The 17,141-nt window shown below is 28.3% G+C and overlaps 1 protein-coding gene across 2 annotated transcripts in view; it reads left to right on the forward strand.

Annotated features, from left to right (window-relative positions):
• mbt (serine/threonine-protein kinase PAK mbt) overlaps positions 1–17,141 on the forward strand; it is a 49,935-nt gene that overhangs the window by 24,325 nt on the left and 8,469 nt on the right. For both annotated transcript variants that reach the window (XM_087154151.1, XM_087154150.1), the window contains exons 2-7: positions 2,499–2,718; positions 3,217–3,651; positions 5,850–6,134; positions 8,149–8,244; positions 12,925–13,113; positions 14,651–14,911. In XM_087154151.1, the coding sequence (XP_087010277.1) occupies positions 2,509–2,718; positions 3,217–3,651; positions 5,850–6,134; positions 8,149–8,244; positions 12,925–13,113; positions 14,651–14,911 (1,476 nt within the window). In that variant the 5' untranslated portion in view covers positions 2,499–2,508. The remainder of the gene's footprint in view (positions 1–2,498; positions 2,719–3,216; positions 3,652–5,849; positions 6,135–8,148; positions 8,245–12,924; positions 13,114–14,650; positions 14,912–17,141) is intronic.

The following is a 17,141-nucleotide window of genomic DNA, read 5'->3' on the forward strand; positions in this document are numbered from 1 at the left end:
CAAATATGCTGATTAATTAGTGCTAACGATATTCTAAGTTCTGAAAACAGACACAAAAACGTACTTACTCAGAATAGACATACTTTTTTTTCTTTGACGGATTGGAATTTCTGACCACCTATGACTACAAATGTAGGGGGTAGCTGCCATTTGGGAAAAATGGTCCCAATAGTTTGGTCAATAGTGGTTCAAATTTTTAATGTCACTTTTATTTTTGCGTCATTTCGCCATATCTCGTTAATTTTTTAAACGAATTGAAAAAAATTTTCATACATTTATAAAATTCGTTGATTCAATTATTCGTTTTCCATGCAAAATATAACTTTTAGAAAATATTTATTATTTTATTTAACATTAGTCGAAAAACTTTTGAGTTGTCAAGCATACAATTTCTTGCATCATTTTAAGGAATTCAATTTTAAATGGCAAAATACAAAATTTGAGTAAAATCAGTCGAATAGTTGCTGAGAAACCAAATTTTTTAAAATATGACTTTTTCGAGATGTGGTGAAATACACAAAAAGTAAAATTAGCATTAAGGGATCCAAACCTGCTCTCCTGAACAAACTATTGGAATGCTCTCCTGAACAAACTTTTGACACCATATTTCCCACATTGCGGCTATCCACTGTATTTCAGGGTTCAGAAATCCGAATCGATCTTTAAAAAAAGGCTATGTTTATTCTATGATTATTCGGAGAAAATGCGATTTTGTGTCAGATTTCGTAACTTGAAATATTGTCTACACTAATTAGTTAGTGTATATTTGAATATCCTTTTGAACCATTAAAATTGAGTTCGAGAATATGAAGATCCCATCAGTAGATCCAAAGTTATACGGGGTGGTCAATTTTTTTATTTTGTCCACACAGTGCATTTTAAAATCTATCCTTCAAACTTTTAAATTTGTATCTTAAATATGTGATGTTCTGATCACTAAATAAAAAATTTCACTTTTTTTTTATCAGTACCATTAATCATCAATTCTGAAACAGAATGGAAATATTTATGTGCTTTCTATTTAATTTCTCTTAACATTACATTCTGTTCACTATTCTAATTTAGTAATTTGCTGTCTCTTTCATACCTACCAAGTCTCCTGTTTTTTAACGAAAACCCCTGTATTTTACGACTATCTCCTGTTTACCCATATATTCTCGAATTTCTCTGTATTTGTTGAAGAGATTTTTAAAAAAAAATTGGTGATAAAATATCCGCTGATGGCAAAAATACTTCTCTTATTACTTAACAGATGGTGCCAGTACTGCATTATGTTGAGTGTTTATGTAATTATTAATAATGGGTTTGAAAAACTCTTCCTTAGGTTAAGAATTATCGACATATTTTTTACTTCGCTAAATATAAGTGCTTATATTATTTCCAATTAATTTTGAATTTCTCTTTTTGACTTACATGATGTATCAGAACTTTACTTGTAGCCTAAAAAATGTTGCTGGTAAAATCTCAGTTATTTTATTTCTCCAATGTTGGCAGGTATGCTCTTAAACTAATTTATTTGTCCATTATTCATTATTTTATACCTTGTCATACCAGGGTTTAAGCTGAGTCTAAAAATTCATTAGCAAAAAAGCTAAAATCTGAAAAAAAGTTTTAGCAAAATGCTAAAATGCCATTAGGCTTCTAAAACTACTTTATATCAAACAAGTACTGTAAGTTATCTGACAAAGAATAACTTAATTCCGAACTATGGGGCATCCTGCTAGGTATAAATATATTGAACATTTCGATTTTATCCAAATCTCCCAATCTATCAGTAATATTTTCAACGATACAGTTTAAAAAATTGTGCATGAAATTACGGAATCTTTCCCTCTGTTTCAGTCCATCTAAAATTATATGGCCCTGAAACTCAAATTTTTCACTTTCCTTCTTAGGCACATCAATTAAAAAACTCATATAATGAGTGCCGGTGCCATTTTTTATTTCTTCTAAACTTGAAATACAAGCCTTCACACTTGATTGAACATATTCAAAATTTAAATTAGATTTTTGAAATATGAGGCTTAATTTATTAATGTTGAACATGATATCATTCATGATGGCAGTGGTTGCTAAAAACAAAAAAGTAGTTATATTTTTTAACAACCCTTGAGCAACAGGACGTTTGTCTTCCATTAAAACACTAACAAGAGCTTGCCAGTTGCAATCCAGAGCTATAACTGAATTCCCCAAATCCTTTAGCAAAAATGCGAAAATGCTTTGTTGAATTTTAGCATTTTTGAGGGGTCTTTTCGCATTTTGCGAAAAAAGCTACCGTAGCGGAAACCCTGTGTCATACACCAGCACAAAGATATATTCTTTAGTGATGTCAATGTTTGAGAAAATTCTATGTTAATAACTTATCTATTAATAACTTATCTATAAGACTCTTGTTTTTTTTCTCTCCAAATAAATTTGTTCTATGATATTTAGATTTATTTGTGTTACATAGTTTTAAATGAGCTAATCTCACCCCTATATAATTTTTTGTTTGTTAGATATCACACAATGTTTGCAAAGAAGAAAAAGAAGCCAATCATATCTTTGCCAACGAACTTTGAACATCGTGTCCACACTGGTTATGACAGAAAAGAGGGTAAATTTGTGGGTCTTCCTCCTCAGTGGGCCAGCCTTATCCAGCCCATCTCAAACCGGCCAAAGCCAATCATCGATCCGTCTCAGATCACACCAATCGAAATGATGGACATAAAATCTCATGTAAGTCTTTTGGATTATTTTCTCTCTTTTTTTTTTTTTGAATAAACTCATGGATTATTATTTATTTATTTTTTGCATTTGTACTAATACATCAGCTTCAGATTGCTAGCCGGTTCTTTGAGAAATAAACTTGGTTGGTGGGCAATGTTGACCACATTGCCATAATCATGCATTTGGCTATGAAATTGTAGAGCCTTTTTTGGCGTGACTAACACTACAAATATTAACACTAAGAAGTCATTTTGACTGCTTTTTAATTTCAATTAGAAAAACAATTATATATATATATAATGACACAATTTCTTAGAATTTTGTGACTTTTTGTACAACATACAATTTTTTTATTGTTAAGGTTGTTGGCGTTTATATTTGATAAATTATACGTTTAAGTCAGAAATATTTAACCATTTTTGAAAGTTTTGAACTAAATACAACTGAGTCTAAATTTTTGACCAGTACTGTATGTATATATATTATATATATTATTGGAATTTGCAGACGATAGTAAGAGGGAGTTATGGTACCAGCACTATGCATCGCAACGGTCCAGTTTCGGTCACACGATCGAATTCTCTGAGGAAAGAGAGCCCTCCTCAAATCCGCAGAGACTACTTAAGCAGGCTACCCCCTCCTGTTCCAGAAGATGAAATCCAGCACAGCGGACCTCACCCACCCCCCGGTGGACCTCCCGTTTACCAAGGACATTATCCTCATCACCATACGCATCAGCACAACATGCACCATCAACAACAAATTCCAAACCGCAGACACGTTCATCACAACACATACAGAAATGAGGGAAGAAGAGACGCATCTCCTTACGGTCAGGAACCCAAAGGCGTCGGCCCTCCTCCTTTCGATGCCGTCGAAGATCATTCCCGACCTCCCGACAGAGATGGTGATTGGAATCACGAGGAACAATATCATAATCTAGTAATTATTTTTTCTTTGGATATTGAACATTTAAAAAATATTGAAAATATTTTGAAACATAATGTATTATAATTTTTACACCATGTTAAACTGCGCCTTTTTGAGATTTGATTGATACAATTTGATATAAATCGATCTAATAGTTTCTGAACATTCAGTCAAAAGTTTTTCAGATTGTTTTTGTTGTACAATTTGTACACATTTTCTGGTAAATAAAAAAGTAATATTCCTATTTCAATTTGGCATAGTATTCACTCAAATTAAGCTAGATTTTTAATTTTTTTTTACGCAATGTTGTATGAATAATTTTCTGTAATTCCTATACTCTTTTAAATAATTAAATTTTCTTTTTGTAGTATTTGAGAATAGTAAAATCCTATTTAGTTGCAGTTTAAAACAACAATAATAAAAAAATCAATAAAGTAGAATTCAAAAAGTCTATTTAATTTGTGTTATACGTTTGAATTTTAAAAATTTTCAAATGTTTCACTCTTTAATATTTGTTTATCTATTTTTCAATAATATTTTGCCTAGTTATATCATGTTATAAAGTATTACCTCCAAAAAAATCTCCCTAAAATCTTTTTGATTTATTTCAATAAAGTGAAAAGTGCACAATTCTGGTAATGTGATTGAAAGTATTGTAAAAATAAAAAATCTAACGTTCTTCAAGAAAAAAAAGTATATTTGCAGTTTTATTTACTAAACTTTTTACTTTTTGAAAATAAAGAGTAATAAATAATTAAACAACTAAACATTTTTGTGCTCAACTTTTTTAAGTCATTTTAGAAGAAATACTTCAACAATCAAAGATTCAAACACTTATTAAAGTCAGACTAAGTTCATTGCAATAAAATAATTTTAAAAAAAATAATCCAGAACTTATTTTTTAAAAAAATCTTTTCACAAATTTAGATTATTCCAATAAATTCTTTTAATTTTGATGCAGATGAGTAGAAATATTAAATTTTCTCATATGAAGTTTTATGGTTTACAGTTGAATTGCTAATGTGAATCTGCATTACTTTAAATGATCACAAGGGAACACAACAAGATGATTTCAAATCATTGCATTTCTTTTAAAATATCTGTTGAAAATAAATTCTGTGTAAATTGAAAATTAAGCTATAATTAATGTCTCTAAAATTCATGTTCTGCTATCTTATAAAATTAATGAAAAAATTTAATTTTAAAATGAGTTAAGATCAAACATTTCTGTAACTTTCTTTTTATCTCGTTAAATGTTAATTATGCTCACTACATTCAATAGCATTAAGAGAAAGTTATTTTTAATTCAATATACTGATGTTGAATTTTTCTCTTAAATTTTAAAATTAGCTACTAGTGTAAGCAAATTTGTACTCTATGTATCTAAAATGCTTTTTAATTAATTATTGTAAGATTTTCAAAATCACTTTTTATTGAAAAAGAAGAAAAAACTTTTTAACAAAGAGAATTTTATTTGAAATATTTTAATTGTTTTTTATTTTATTTATTTTCTTCTGTGCAGCAGACAATAGTAAGAAAAGTTCAAACGAGAATTTTTGTTTTGTAAAAATATTTGATCTCATAAATTGTATAATGTAAATAGTTCTAATGTAATAATGTAAATAATGTCATTAATGTAAATAGTTCTGAAGTATAAGGTTTTCTTTATACTGACAAAATGGGGGGCGATTCACTTTTTGGCATTTATTACTCTAACTAATATTTTAATATTAGATATTTATTGCATGTTAATGTGTAAACATAAAATATTTACTTATTATGCTTTATTGTGTTAGTATATTTATGGAACTAAAGTGGATATTTCTGAATTGTTTATTTATTATTAATAAAAAAAAAGGTTTTTATTGAATTCTTTTCATGTTTGTTACTTTTAATTCAGTGCTTAATTCATATTTAACTTTTATTTTTAATCTATTAAATGACCTAGATTAAAAAAAAAATTACTATAAACTAAAAAAAAGTATTATTTTTTTTTAAAAATTGATTTCTTTTTCAATCCTGATTAAACTATTGGAGAAATCAGTATTTTGTTAATTTTGATTACCTTTAAGTATTAGATATATAATTTATCTTTGTGAATGATAAAATATTTTTAACTGTTATGTAAGAGTTCATCTAGATTGCCTATAAAAATTAAAGTTTTATTTTATGATCAGTATCAAACTTATCTTATATTTGTTTGTTTTTAGGTTCCATCAAAAATGCCCCCTGTGCCTCCGATGCAAAATCAATATTCACCTCATCCTGGGCATCCACCGCCTGGCAATCCACCTTCGCACCGCCCCCCAGTTCCAAATGGCAATTCTCATCCAAATTCAAAGAATTTCCCTGATATGAATATCAACAACCAGCAAAACATCTCCCAAAACAATAATCAGATAGATCGAAGTAGTAAACCTTCCAGGCCACCTTTTACTCAACCTCATCAGCCAAAAGAGCAACCTCCTCTGCCTGTTGAGCATAAAGAAAATAAGGTAATTCTTCCCCCTTTTTTTTCCTCCTGATTCTTTTTATTTTCTTAATTTTTTCAGCGCTGCAAACATGCCAACGATTACAATTTATCCGTAATTTTTATGATTTCATAGTTTAGATTACGGCCTGAGTAATAAAAATAGTGTTATTTGAGAATTTCTATAATATATTGTTAATAATATGTTTTTCCCCTTAACGACCAAGAATTATAAAATTTTGTTTTTACTTAAAGTCCGATAATTTTTCTCTACTTCTTAGACAATTCTAAAATTAATAAATAAAAACCAAAAATGGTTTTATCGAAACAAGACACACACACAAAAAGAGATTTCATCTTTCCCATTTCCAATACACTATTCTGAAACTTAATTTTCTCTCTTTTAATAGAAAAACAAAAGAACATAAACTCAAATTTGAAGTACTGCGAGCAAAAAATTTTAGTTCTTCAAATACAGGATAATAAAAAGACAATAAGGGTTAGTTCTAATTTAAACAAAAACTTGTACATTGATTCAATTTAATTTTATCATTTTAATTTAAAATTTCAGTCTTTTTTCAATTTAGTACTCTTATCTTAGTGTTATTTTTCTTTATTTCACTGCAAATGTATGCATAAATTAATTATTATTATGTACCTATATACAATTAAGTAGAATATGTGCCTTAAAATTGTGTATTTCATTTTAAAAGTTAGGTCCTTACTTAGTAAATGTAGGTTTTTAGTACTTAGGTTTTTAAGTTAAATTTAGGTTTTTAAGTTTTTATTCCTGGGTACTAAATAAGAATGCATGATTTGCTTCTGACAAGAAAGTAAAATATTTGGTAACTATTTATAGCTTGTTTTGTTGCAAGGTAAATTTTTTTTATAAATGTTTTAGATTGTTAACCTTTTATTTTTATTACATAAGGATAAGCAGATTGTTATATAAAAATTTAAATTTTCTTAATTAAAAATCGTCAACTTTTTGTTAATAGAATTAAATTCAAACTTGGATTTTAATAATCATTACATTCAGTTAACATTTCAACTAAATATTCTGTTGAAAAAAAAATTGCAAATCTCAATTTTTGCACTTCATTTTACAATTCAATTTCAATGAAATCATTAAAAATGGAATTTGGATTAGTTTCAAAAATGTCGTTAAACCTTAACAATCTAAAAATATTGAAGCAAACCTGGCCCAGGTTTGCAAAGATTGCCTGGTCCTACTTTGGTGAGCCCTGTTAATTAATACAAATAAATTTTGTTTTAAATGTATTGATTTTTTTAAAAAGAAATGTAACTAATTGGCACTTATATTCATTCATAAACATTCATACTATATTTAATGTCCTTAATTTTTCAAAAAATTCCTTATTTTTTTTAAAAAGGAATTGTTAATAGTCCTTAATATTTGCTTTGTTAAAAGAGTGGGAACCCTGATTTAGTTCTGGTTTAGTCAGCATTGTTCTCTATTTAACTATAATTGAAAACATTTTTATTATAACTTTTATTATAGGTGAGAAAAGAAATTAAATGAAGATAAAAAAAAAAGTGCTTAGTGGTCTAAAAGCAGTGTACTAATAAGTACATTTTTAAGTGTACTCAATTGTCAAATCTATTTTTGGTTTAAATATTTTTCTTTATTCATATTATTTTAATATGCCCTGGGGGTCATTTTTCAGAGTAATTGATTCTAAAAATACCTCAAATATAAATGTTGTTTTCAATTATTTGAAAAAAAATTCTGTGGTGTTAGAAATAGTTAATGATTCCTTGATATTTTTGCTAATCTAATTCTGGTTATAAATCCATTTCAAGCTTTTTGATAGAATATCTTGAGTTCTGAAATTCGATGTTTTGCTTTCCACAAATAGAAGGGTTTATTTTTTTTTACTTTGATTTTCCAAATAGGAATTTTTAGCTTTATTTACCTTTATTTCCTAGTTTTTTATGTTATTCTGATTCAATTATGTGTTTTCCTTTACATGCAGTGAACTTGTATGATTTGCTAATTTGTAATTCTCTTCTTTCAGACTCCTCAAGAGCCGGTTAAATCTGAAACACGTCCTCCAGCTAAGTCAAACCAAAATCAAAATCATCTAGAACAGCAGAGACTCTCACATGAGCAGGTAACTTTAATTCATTAATTTATTCAAAAGAAATTAGTTAAAAGTGGGTAAACAGAAAATAGATTTTGAAAAGAATAATAGAAAAAAGGAAAATATAGGAAATATCACGGCTTGAAATTTATGCTGATCTAAAATTTTAATCAGTTTTGCCATAAAGTAACTATCGGTGGTCCCCCAGACCAGCAATTTATGTGAGAGATGGTGTGCAGTGTTGGATGTTTGATTTTACTCTTACATATTTTTTTCTGCATTTTTGTCACAAAACATATTTCACCATATTTGTGAACATTACAAACTCTCTTTATTCAAACACAAATTCTAATTTCTAATAAATATTGAAAAATGGACAGTACATGCAGAACATTTTAGAACAACAGTGAACATTTTACTTACATTTTACTACTTTATTACATAGCAGAACAGCATTGAACATTTTACTTCATAAATTCAAATTGGAAAAGCGCACAGTGCAGCTATAACCAAATTTGTATTTTAGTAAATTAGTAACAACATAAAATTACTTAATAATAAAAATAAATAAAAATAAAATATCATTGTGTGTTTGCAGAACATTCCTTCATCAGGGGACTTTTTTTTTAGAGAAAAAATAAGAGACCTGTAAACAAACCAGTAAAAATTTGTGTTAACCCATTTTAGGCCAAGCATGGAAATGTAATAAAATGTGGTGTTATTTTAATTTAAATATGCTTGCATTACAATTTATTAAGACTCAAAAAACTTCATGTAGGAAATATTATTTTTTATTTAAGAAATAAAGTGGTACATATAGGCATCCTTCACTAAATTAATGGACAAACTATTTAGTTGAACGCTTGTTTTTTTATGATTTAAAATTTTTTTTTATTTACTGATATGCAACTTTAATCCATCTTAAAAATGTATGACAAATCTCAAAATGAATAATTATACATTTTCCAAAAATTTTATTTGTCAATAACGGCTTTAAGTTTTAAAACAAAACTTGAATAGCTTACAAATTTCTCAACAGAAAGTGCTTATTCCAATTAAATTACTAATAATTTATGGATCTCTTCAGAACTCTTGACAATAGCAGAAAAATAAAATTAGTGAAAAATATTCATCACAGTGTTAATAAAAATATATTTATTGAAACGGTGCATTTGCGCACCTTTGGCCGAAAATGAGTTAACTATAGTTTGTTCAACGAGAACTGATAGTGAAAGTAAACAAAGCGGAATGCTATTTGACGCAATACCGTTGTCTGCTTGGCGCCGGAATTATGCCAAATAGTGCCTACCAGTCAAGCAAAAATTTTTATTTCTTAGAGCAAATACTTTTATTTCTTAAAAACTTTTATTCTATTTATTTTCTTTCTTATTTATGTTATTCTTACAAATTTCTTCCCAAACTTATGTCTTTTGTGTACCCTTTCTAAATATTTCGTAACGCTGTGTACCATTAATAAAAAAATGAATTTATTTTTTACTATAAACAAATTGCACAAAAGTTAAAAATACAACTGGCTGTTGACACTACTAATTTTTAACTGTTAACTCTGCAAAAAATATCCAATAGAAAAATACGTAATCTTACAATTTCATGGCTAGCTTTGTTTTTAAATAAACTTTTTTGAAATTTTTGTTTGTTGCAAGATATTTTGCATAAGAACGCGTATCCCCGCTAAACTGCTACCTTACCCATGGGGGTACGCGTACCACACTTTGGGAAACACTGTCTTAAAGGGTTGTTTGCTTCGCCGTGGTGTCTTTTTGCAGGTGTTTCATGAGCAATATGGAAAATAAAGTGATGGTTTTAAGTCCTCCTAAAAAAACGGCGGAAGAAATCTTGCATAAGTGAAGCTGATAAGGAAATAATATTGAACATTTATAAAACAGAAATGCATTCAAAACCAGATGTTCCAATCATTGATGTGGCTGACCATGCGGCTTCTGTATCGGGAGTTAGCACAGCTTCTGTTTTCAGAATTATTAAAGAATATAAAGGGATGGTATATTACATTCACTGAAGAGGACTAAATCACTTAAAACTTTTTTTGGATGACATTGACGATTTCAACAAAAATGCTGTAAGAAGAAAAGTTCATGATTTTTTCCGCCGTAACGGAATTCCGGCAATAAGCAAAGTTCTCAAAGCTGTGAACGATGATTCTGATTTACCAAACTTTAAAAGAAGGACATTTTATTTCCTGTTAAAAAAATTAGGCTTCAAACATCAAAAAACTACCTAGTTTCAGTTTTACTTTTTAATGATATAATTATTCGTTATTATCCATGATTAATTATGATTAATCCATCGTTAATACAGTAATTCTTAAAATTTTGTTCTTTCTGCATAGTTTAATATAACTATTTTTGCTTTCGGTACAGTTGCTAATTAATTACAAAAATTCAATTGCTACTTAAAATTAAATAATTTTGATTACTTCATTCCATTTTCAAAAACCTATTGAATTCGAGGTTTACAAACTGCTTTTTTTTTTATAGGTTAAGTGATTATTTTTCTTAACTAAAGATTTTGTGAGACATAAAAAAGTTCTAAGTTTCTTTTAGTGTAATTATTTTAGTTATACTTCCCTTAGAAAAATAAAGATAACAGTTTAAAAATAGAAATAAATGAAGTTCCTTCAAATATATTTTTAAATCAATCGATGAAACATAAAACTATTTTAAATATTAGTTAACTTTTAATAAATTTTAAAAAAAAAATTTATTATGAAAATAAAGAGTATTTTTTTAACATATTCTTTGAATTCTATACGACTTTTACGATGGCATTATAAAAGTTATGTTTTGCATAGATATTTATGCAAAATATATTAAAACTAATTTAATTTTAACTTTAAAAAAAATGCATTAAAAGTTTTCTCAAAATAAAATTATGTACTTACTGAAACAATTAGAAATGTATTTTCATGTAAATATTTTTATTTTGCACTTTCCTACCTAATTTTAAGGTATCAAAAACTGAATATCGTTTTCGTTTTTCCGTAAAAGCAAAAGCTCTGTCGATTCAAACGAAATCGCCCATTCGGGGAAGAAACCGTTTAAGTGGCAAACGTTGGCGATCAAACAGCAACCCTAATGTTTACTTCCACTATCAGTTCTCGTTGAACAGACTATAGTAATATCTTCTAGTGACTGGTCCTTTGGACTAGTGACTTATTTTTTACAATATCCACCCCTGAATATTACAACAAAGCTTGTAAACGACTGATCTATGAAGTAACCTTAATAATGAGTAGTCAATGATAGTTAAAGTAAATAAATCTATTATCTGCAGCAAGTGTTACAGTGAAACCTCTCGGGGGCGACCACTCTTTGTTCTACAATAAAATGGTCGTTAATGGAGGTGGGTCGTTTGTAGGGGTTACTTCCCCTGAATTCAAAATGTTATTGAAGTTAATTAATTTTTCTAAACTATTTTAATTTTAGGCAGTGTCATTTTTTTTTTTTTTTTTTTTTGGTGTGGAAATGCTACTTGGCGTTGTGAAAGCCAGATCGACGAATAAAATTTAGCATCGATAAAAATGATCCCTATTGATATAATGTGTAAAAACAAATTGACCAATTATGGATTAGGTTTGCATTTGATTTTATATCATAAAAATTAGTTTTAAAAAATTAGAAGAGTTTTGTTTGTTTAAGATGCTCATTTTCTTCTAATGTAATTTTCAACTCTAAAAATAAATCATTGATAGCGTCGTCTTTAGTTCACTCTGACTGCAACACGAGGTTGTAGATCTCTTTCAGAGATGGTCAAAAAGAGCTCTCTTAAATAAGAGTTTCACACAAATATTTTGTATACATTTTAATCTACTTATTTGTTTTGTTAATATTATTTATTTTGACATTTTTTGGTGTGTCCTTAATTGACCTTTACCGCATTTGGTACAGAAGTCTTCCAGTTGCTGGGAGAGGTTTTAATGGTCTCTCCGAAAGGTTTTCTTCAACACAAAGTCTATGGAAATAATTATGTGCTTCCCAAAAATTGGTCGTATTTTGAGTTGAAATAGATGTTAGAATTATTTAACTCAAATCTTTCTAAAGATTTGAGATTAAATAATTCTAGCATCTATTACAATTATTTTATGAAATTTCACTTTTTAGTGAAACTTTTCCATGTTTCCATTCTCATTCTAGTACATGTTTTTGCTCACAAAATCTATTATTTGATAAAACAAATAAAAAAATAAATAACGTTTTTCTGTTAAAAAAACTGCACGGTATTGATAAAATGTGGTATGGATTTTAATTGAATTTTACATGATATACCTGGAAAAGACAGAATTTTTTTTCTGAAATTGAGTAGGAACCCTGAGAGGGTCTTTCACCGTATAAATATTTCGTTGCAATGTGGTTTAAATTATTCAGTGTGGTATCCAAACAGATGTTTAGTTTGTATACATACATCATTTTAAATACTTCACTTTGTGTACAAGAATTACATATGGGATTTCCTTTGATGAAAAATTGTAGAATACTGAACTTTTTTTTTTGGAATGTTGAGACATTTTAAAATTCTGATTTAATGAATGAAATTAGTCAGGAAACCTGTAGACATTTTTAAAAGGGTAATAAAGTAGGAAGAAAATAGAAACATAACATCAATTTCTAAACCACAATAATGTTTAAAAGTAATTGACAAAGGATGACAATTTTTTTTCTTCTTTCGTTATAGTTCAGAGCTGCATTGCAAATGGTTGTTAGTCCTGGAGATCCTAGAGACAACTTGGAAAACTTCATCAAAATTGGTGAAGGCTCCACTGGCATTGTATGCATTGCATCTGAAATATCTACAGGGCGTCAGGTTGCCGTGAAAAAGATGGATCTCCACAAGCAGCAAAGAAGAGAATTACTATTTAATGAGGCTTGTGTTTTCATACCTTACATTGTGTTTATATAATCTAATTTTATTTAAACTGCAACTTGAAGTAATTGTGTATATTTTTTTTAAAAATCATTATAGAATATTAGATAATTTTAATTAACTTTTTCTGTTATAATGCATTCATTCCTGCCAAGTCTCCTGTTTTTTGTTTATAGTTTGAGTAATTATAAATAATCATTATAATAAACAATCACAATTATAAAAGTCTTCATTAGATTAAGATTTATATACATATTTTTTACTTCTATTTCATATTTTTTCCAATTTTGAATTCCTCTTTTTGACTTACATGATTATTCATAATGTATCAAGACTTTACTTGTGGCCCAAAAAATGTTGATAGCAAAATCTCCATTATTTTATTTCTCTAATGTTGACAGTTATATGTATTACTCAAATATCAATTTAACCATTAGAAAACCATTTATCTCTTATAAGACCTGAACTGCAACAGGCTCTCTGGAGTATTTAATGCTATAATTTGTGAAATACTGCTATGTTTGTTATTTCCAATAACATTGTGGCCATAGAACATGAACTTATCAATCTAAAAAATGACATAAAAACTTAATATAAATACCCAAAGAGTAAAAAAAAAAATATATATTATTTCATTAGTTTGAGTTATTGGAATGTCAAAAATATCCTTCAAAATTTTGGTCTCAAAATAACTCATTTTAAAAATAAAATGTTTATTTTCAACTCGGCATTTCGTTGCAAATCAATTCTGAATCGTTTATTTGATTATTATTAGTGCCTTTTGTGATATCTATAGCCGCATGTGTCTCTTATACCATTGCACAGTGCTTTTAGTTCAAAGTGACATAATTGTGAAGATAATTCTAGAGTCAAATGTGGGCTTATTAAAACTGTAAGTGAAGATTTAATTTAAAACAGAACTTGGTATGAACAAATCAAGTATTATAAGTAAAAAGCACGAAAAAAAAAATATTGCTTGCTTACAAATATCTCACATAATCACAGCATCATTCAATAAACAAATAAAAAAAGAAAGAACAAACAAGAACCACTTCAATTTCAGGTTGTAAGTATATATACGATTATTAGTAACGAGACGTAAAATCATTCGCATTTGCGAGATTAGACCAACAAAAACTTTTTTAGATTTGTTACTTTTGAGATGCTTTGAGTTTTAAGTGCTTAAATGTGCTTATTTTTGATTTTAAATTCTTTAAAAGCTCTTAAAGGTGCTTTTTTTTATTCGGTGTTTGTAAAAAGTGCTTAATTTTATTTCTTTTAAAAATATTTATCAGAAACTAGTTATTTTATCATGATTATGTAGAGTTTTTGAAAATGTTTTTGAATTTTAGTGATTTTATGTTTATAAATTAAGAACCTTAAACGATAAAATTTTTTTTATTTTTTTTATTACTACAAAGATTCTAATTATGATTTTGTTTTGGAAAGTAATTAATAATAATTTTTGAGTGCTTAAAAGGTGCTTATTTTTTTGTTGAAACCCTGTCTTATAGTATGATGTCTTTCATTTTTGCAGGTTGTCATCATGCGTGATTATCACCATCCAAATATTGTTGAAATGTTTGACAGCTTCTTAGTGGGAGATGAATTATGGGTAGTCATGGAATTTCTGGAGGGTGGAGCTCTGACCGACATAGTGACCCACTCCAGAATGGACGAGGAGCAGATTGCAACTGTTTGCAAGCAGTGTCTCAAGGCTCTTGCTTTTCTTCATTCTCAAGGTGTTATTCACAGGGATATTAAGAGTGACTCCATTTTACTGGCTAGTGATGGACGGGTAAATGAATTTATTGCACAAATATCAACATTTTTCAATTATTCTTTTCAATTTTATATTATATTACAATATTAATAACTTTGATGCAGAGAACTCTCGCTACTACGATATCCGATGCAACAATAATTCCCTCTATTAAGATAATGTTTTGTGATCCCGACGAACTTGCATATGAATTAATGTTATCCTCCCCTCAATATTGCGATATTCTCTAAAGCAATAAACCCCTGTAAAACGATTTTTTTTTCAAATCTAAACCTTATTTTCCTTATTTATTATTGGTTTTCAAATGTAAAAAATTTTATTTCATCATATTTTGCCTTTTTTCTCCGGTCTTTTCTGACACGAGAAGACTCACTGCTGATTATGTTCTTATCTTATTTCTTTTCACCACAGTGAATGGCTTTTGTATTCAAATTTCAATACACCATCCTTGACGTACATAGACCACCCCAAGACCTTCTATTCTTTAGAATTGCCTCCCTTATCTCTTAAGAAGTCACTGATTTCATATTTAACCATAATTAACACTCAGCAAATTATATTTTTATATGATATATAAATAGATTTATAGTTAATACATCACATATATAGCATTAAAATTTTGAAAAAAATCTTATGTCTCCAAAGTAGGCAGGCCCTCGATATACTAATCTATCCCTCTACAGCAATATATTTATTTGATCCCTAAAATATTGTTGAAGTTTTACTGTATTATATTACAACAGTGCAAAAAGCAGTTATTTGCAGTCTTGTAATTGCTGTTTTTGTCGATGGGCAAACAAAATCCTGTACTTACTCTTCTCTAATTTTTTCTACCAGGTGTTCAAAAAATGATTGATGGATTTTAAAATTTAATAGGGAAAGAAAAGGGAATGTGATAAAATTGTATGGTTTGAGGCTTGGGAAACCAGGCATTTTATCCCACAAAATTGCACATTTAATAAACTTCTCGCCAATAGGTGGCATTACATTTAAGCAAGAACTGCAGTGAAATTGAATCCGTGCCATCCACATATAATAACACAGTTGCGTATAGTTGCAATATGCATATCTGCCAACTGTTAAGAGTTTTTCGAACTGGTTCCTAATTTTTAAATAAAATCTGAAAATCCTGTATTTTTGTTTAAAAAAATCCGAATTTTCGTAAAATTGCTGTATTTTTACTTTAAAACAATCCCTAGTTCTGATCGCAGCTTGTGATCATTGTGCAGAAGTAATTTTTAGTATCTTTTTATTTGTTCATTTCACTAAATTGAATCTTAAACTATTACTGCTATTATTTTTTTTAAAAAATTATTGTAGTATTTAAACTCTTGCATCAGAAATATTTGTTTATGATGCTGATTATTTTCCTGTGTTTTATAATTTCGAGAAGAATAATTAGATATTAATCGGTAATGGTTGTTTTCAAACTATTATATAGATATTCCTAATTATACTATATTAATATTATGAATTTCCCACAAGGATAGTGTCTATAATTAAAAATATGTCTATTTAAATATATGTCTATTTAAATATATGTCTATTTAAATATATGTCTATTTAAATATATGTCTATTAATGTTATTATTTAATAGTTAAATTTTTGTCTTTCTCTTGTAATTGGTGCATAAAATTTTGTTGCATATAGTGTTCCTAATTTTTGATTCCTAAGGTTGGCAGCTATGCAATATGTAAGTGAACACTTGTGAAGGATTTTGAGGGGGGGGGGGTACTTAGAACAGAGGATATTCATTGTTTTCAAACATCACTGTAAGAAACACAACTGTCTGTAGATGAGGTGCAGCGTTCGACTGACCTCCCGACCGGAACAGCTGCTCCTGCACCCCAGAGCTTAAGGTCAAGAATACTGAGATAGACACAGTAGGCAGGCCCTGGCCCTCTATGGGCTGTCACGCCACTGAGTTTATTTTTTTTTAGTACCTTGTACTTATTAATAAAATAAAATAAAAAATGCTAATTTTTTGATTTTTTTTTCTCCCAAAAAATTGGTAATGGAAGCGGTTAAACTTAACAATTTTTTTTTATAAAGGGTCTTATACAAAGTAGTTTATAGCTGAAAGCAGATTAAAAAGTTTGCTTCTGTAGTCTAAATATTTTGATACTCTTGCGAGGTTTTGGACGAAATTACTTTCGTTAATTAATGTTCTGCAGCATTTAAAGTACATTAAAAATAATTAAATTTCTCACTACAATTCCTGCTGACTCTGAATAGCTCCAAAAG

The sequence above is a fragment of the Parasteatoda tepidariorum genome, chromosome 10 (genome assembly GCF_982258835.1).
Source record: "Parasteatoda tepidariorum strain Cologne lab strain chromosome 10, Ptep-v5.0, whole genome shotgun sequence".
Classification (NCBI taxonomy): domain Eukaryota; kingdom Metazoa; phylum Arthropoda; class Arachnida; order Araneae; family Theridiidae; genus Parasteatoda; species Parasteatoda tepidariorum.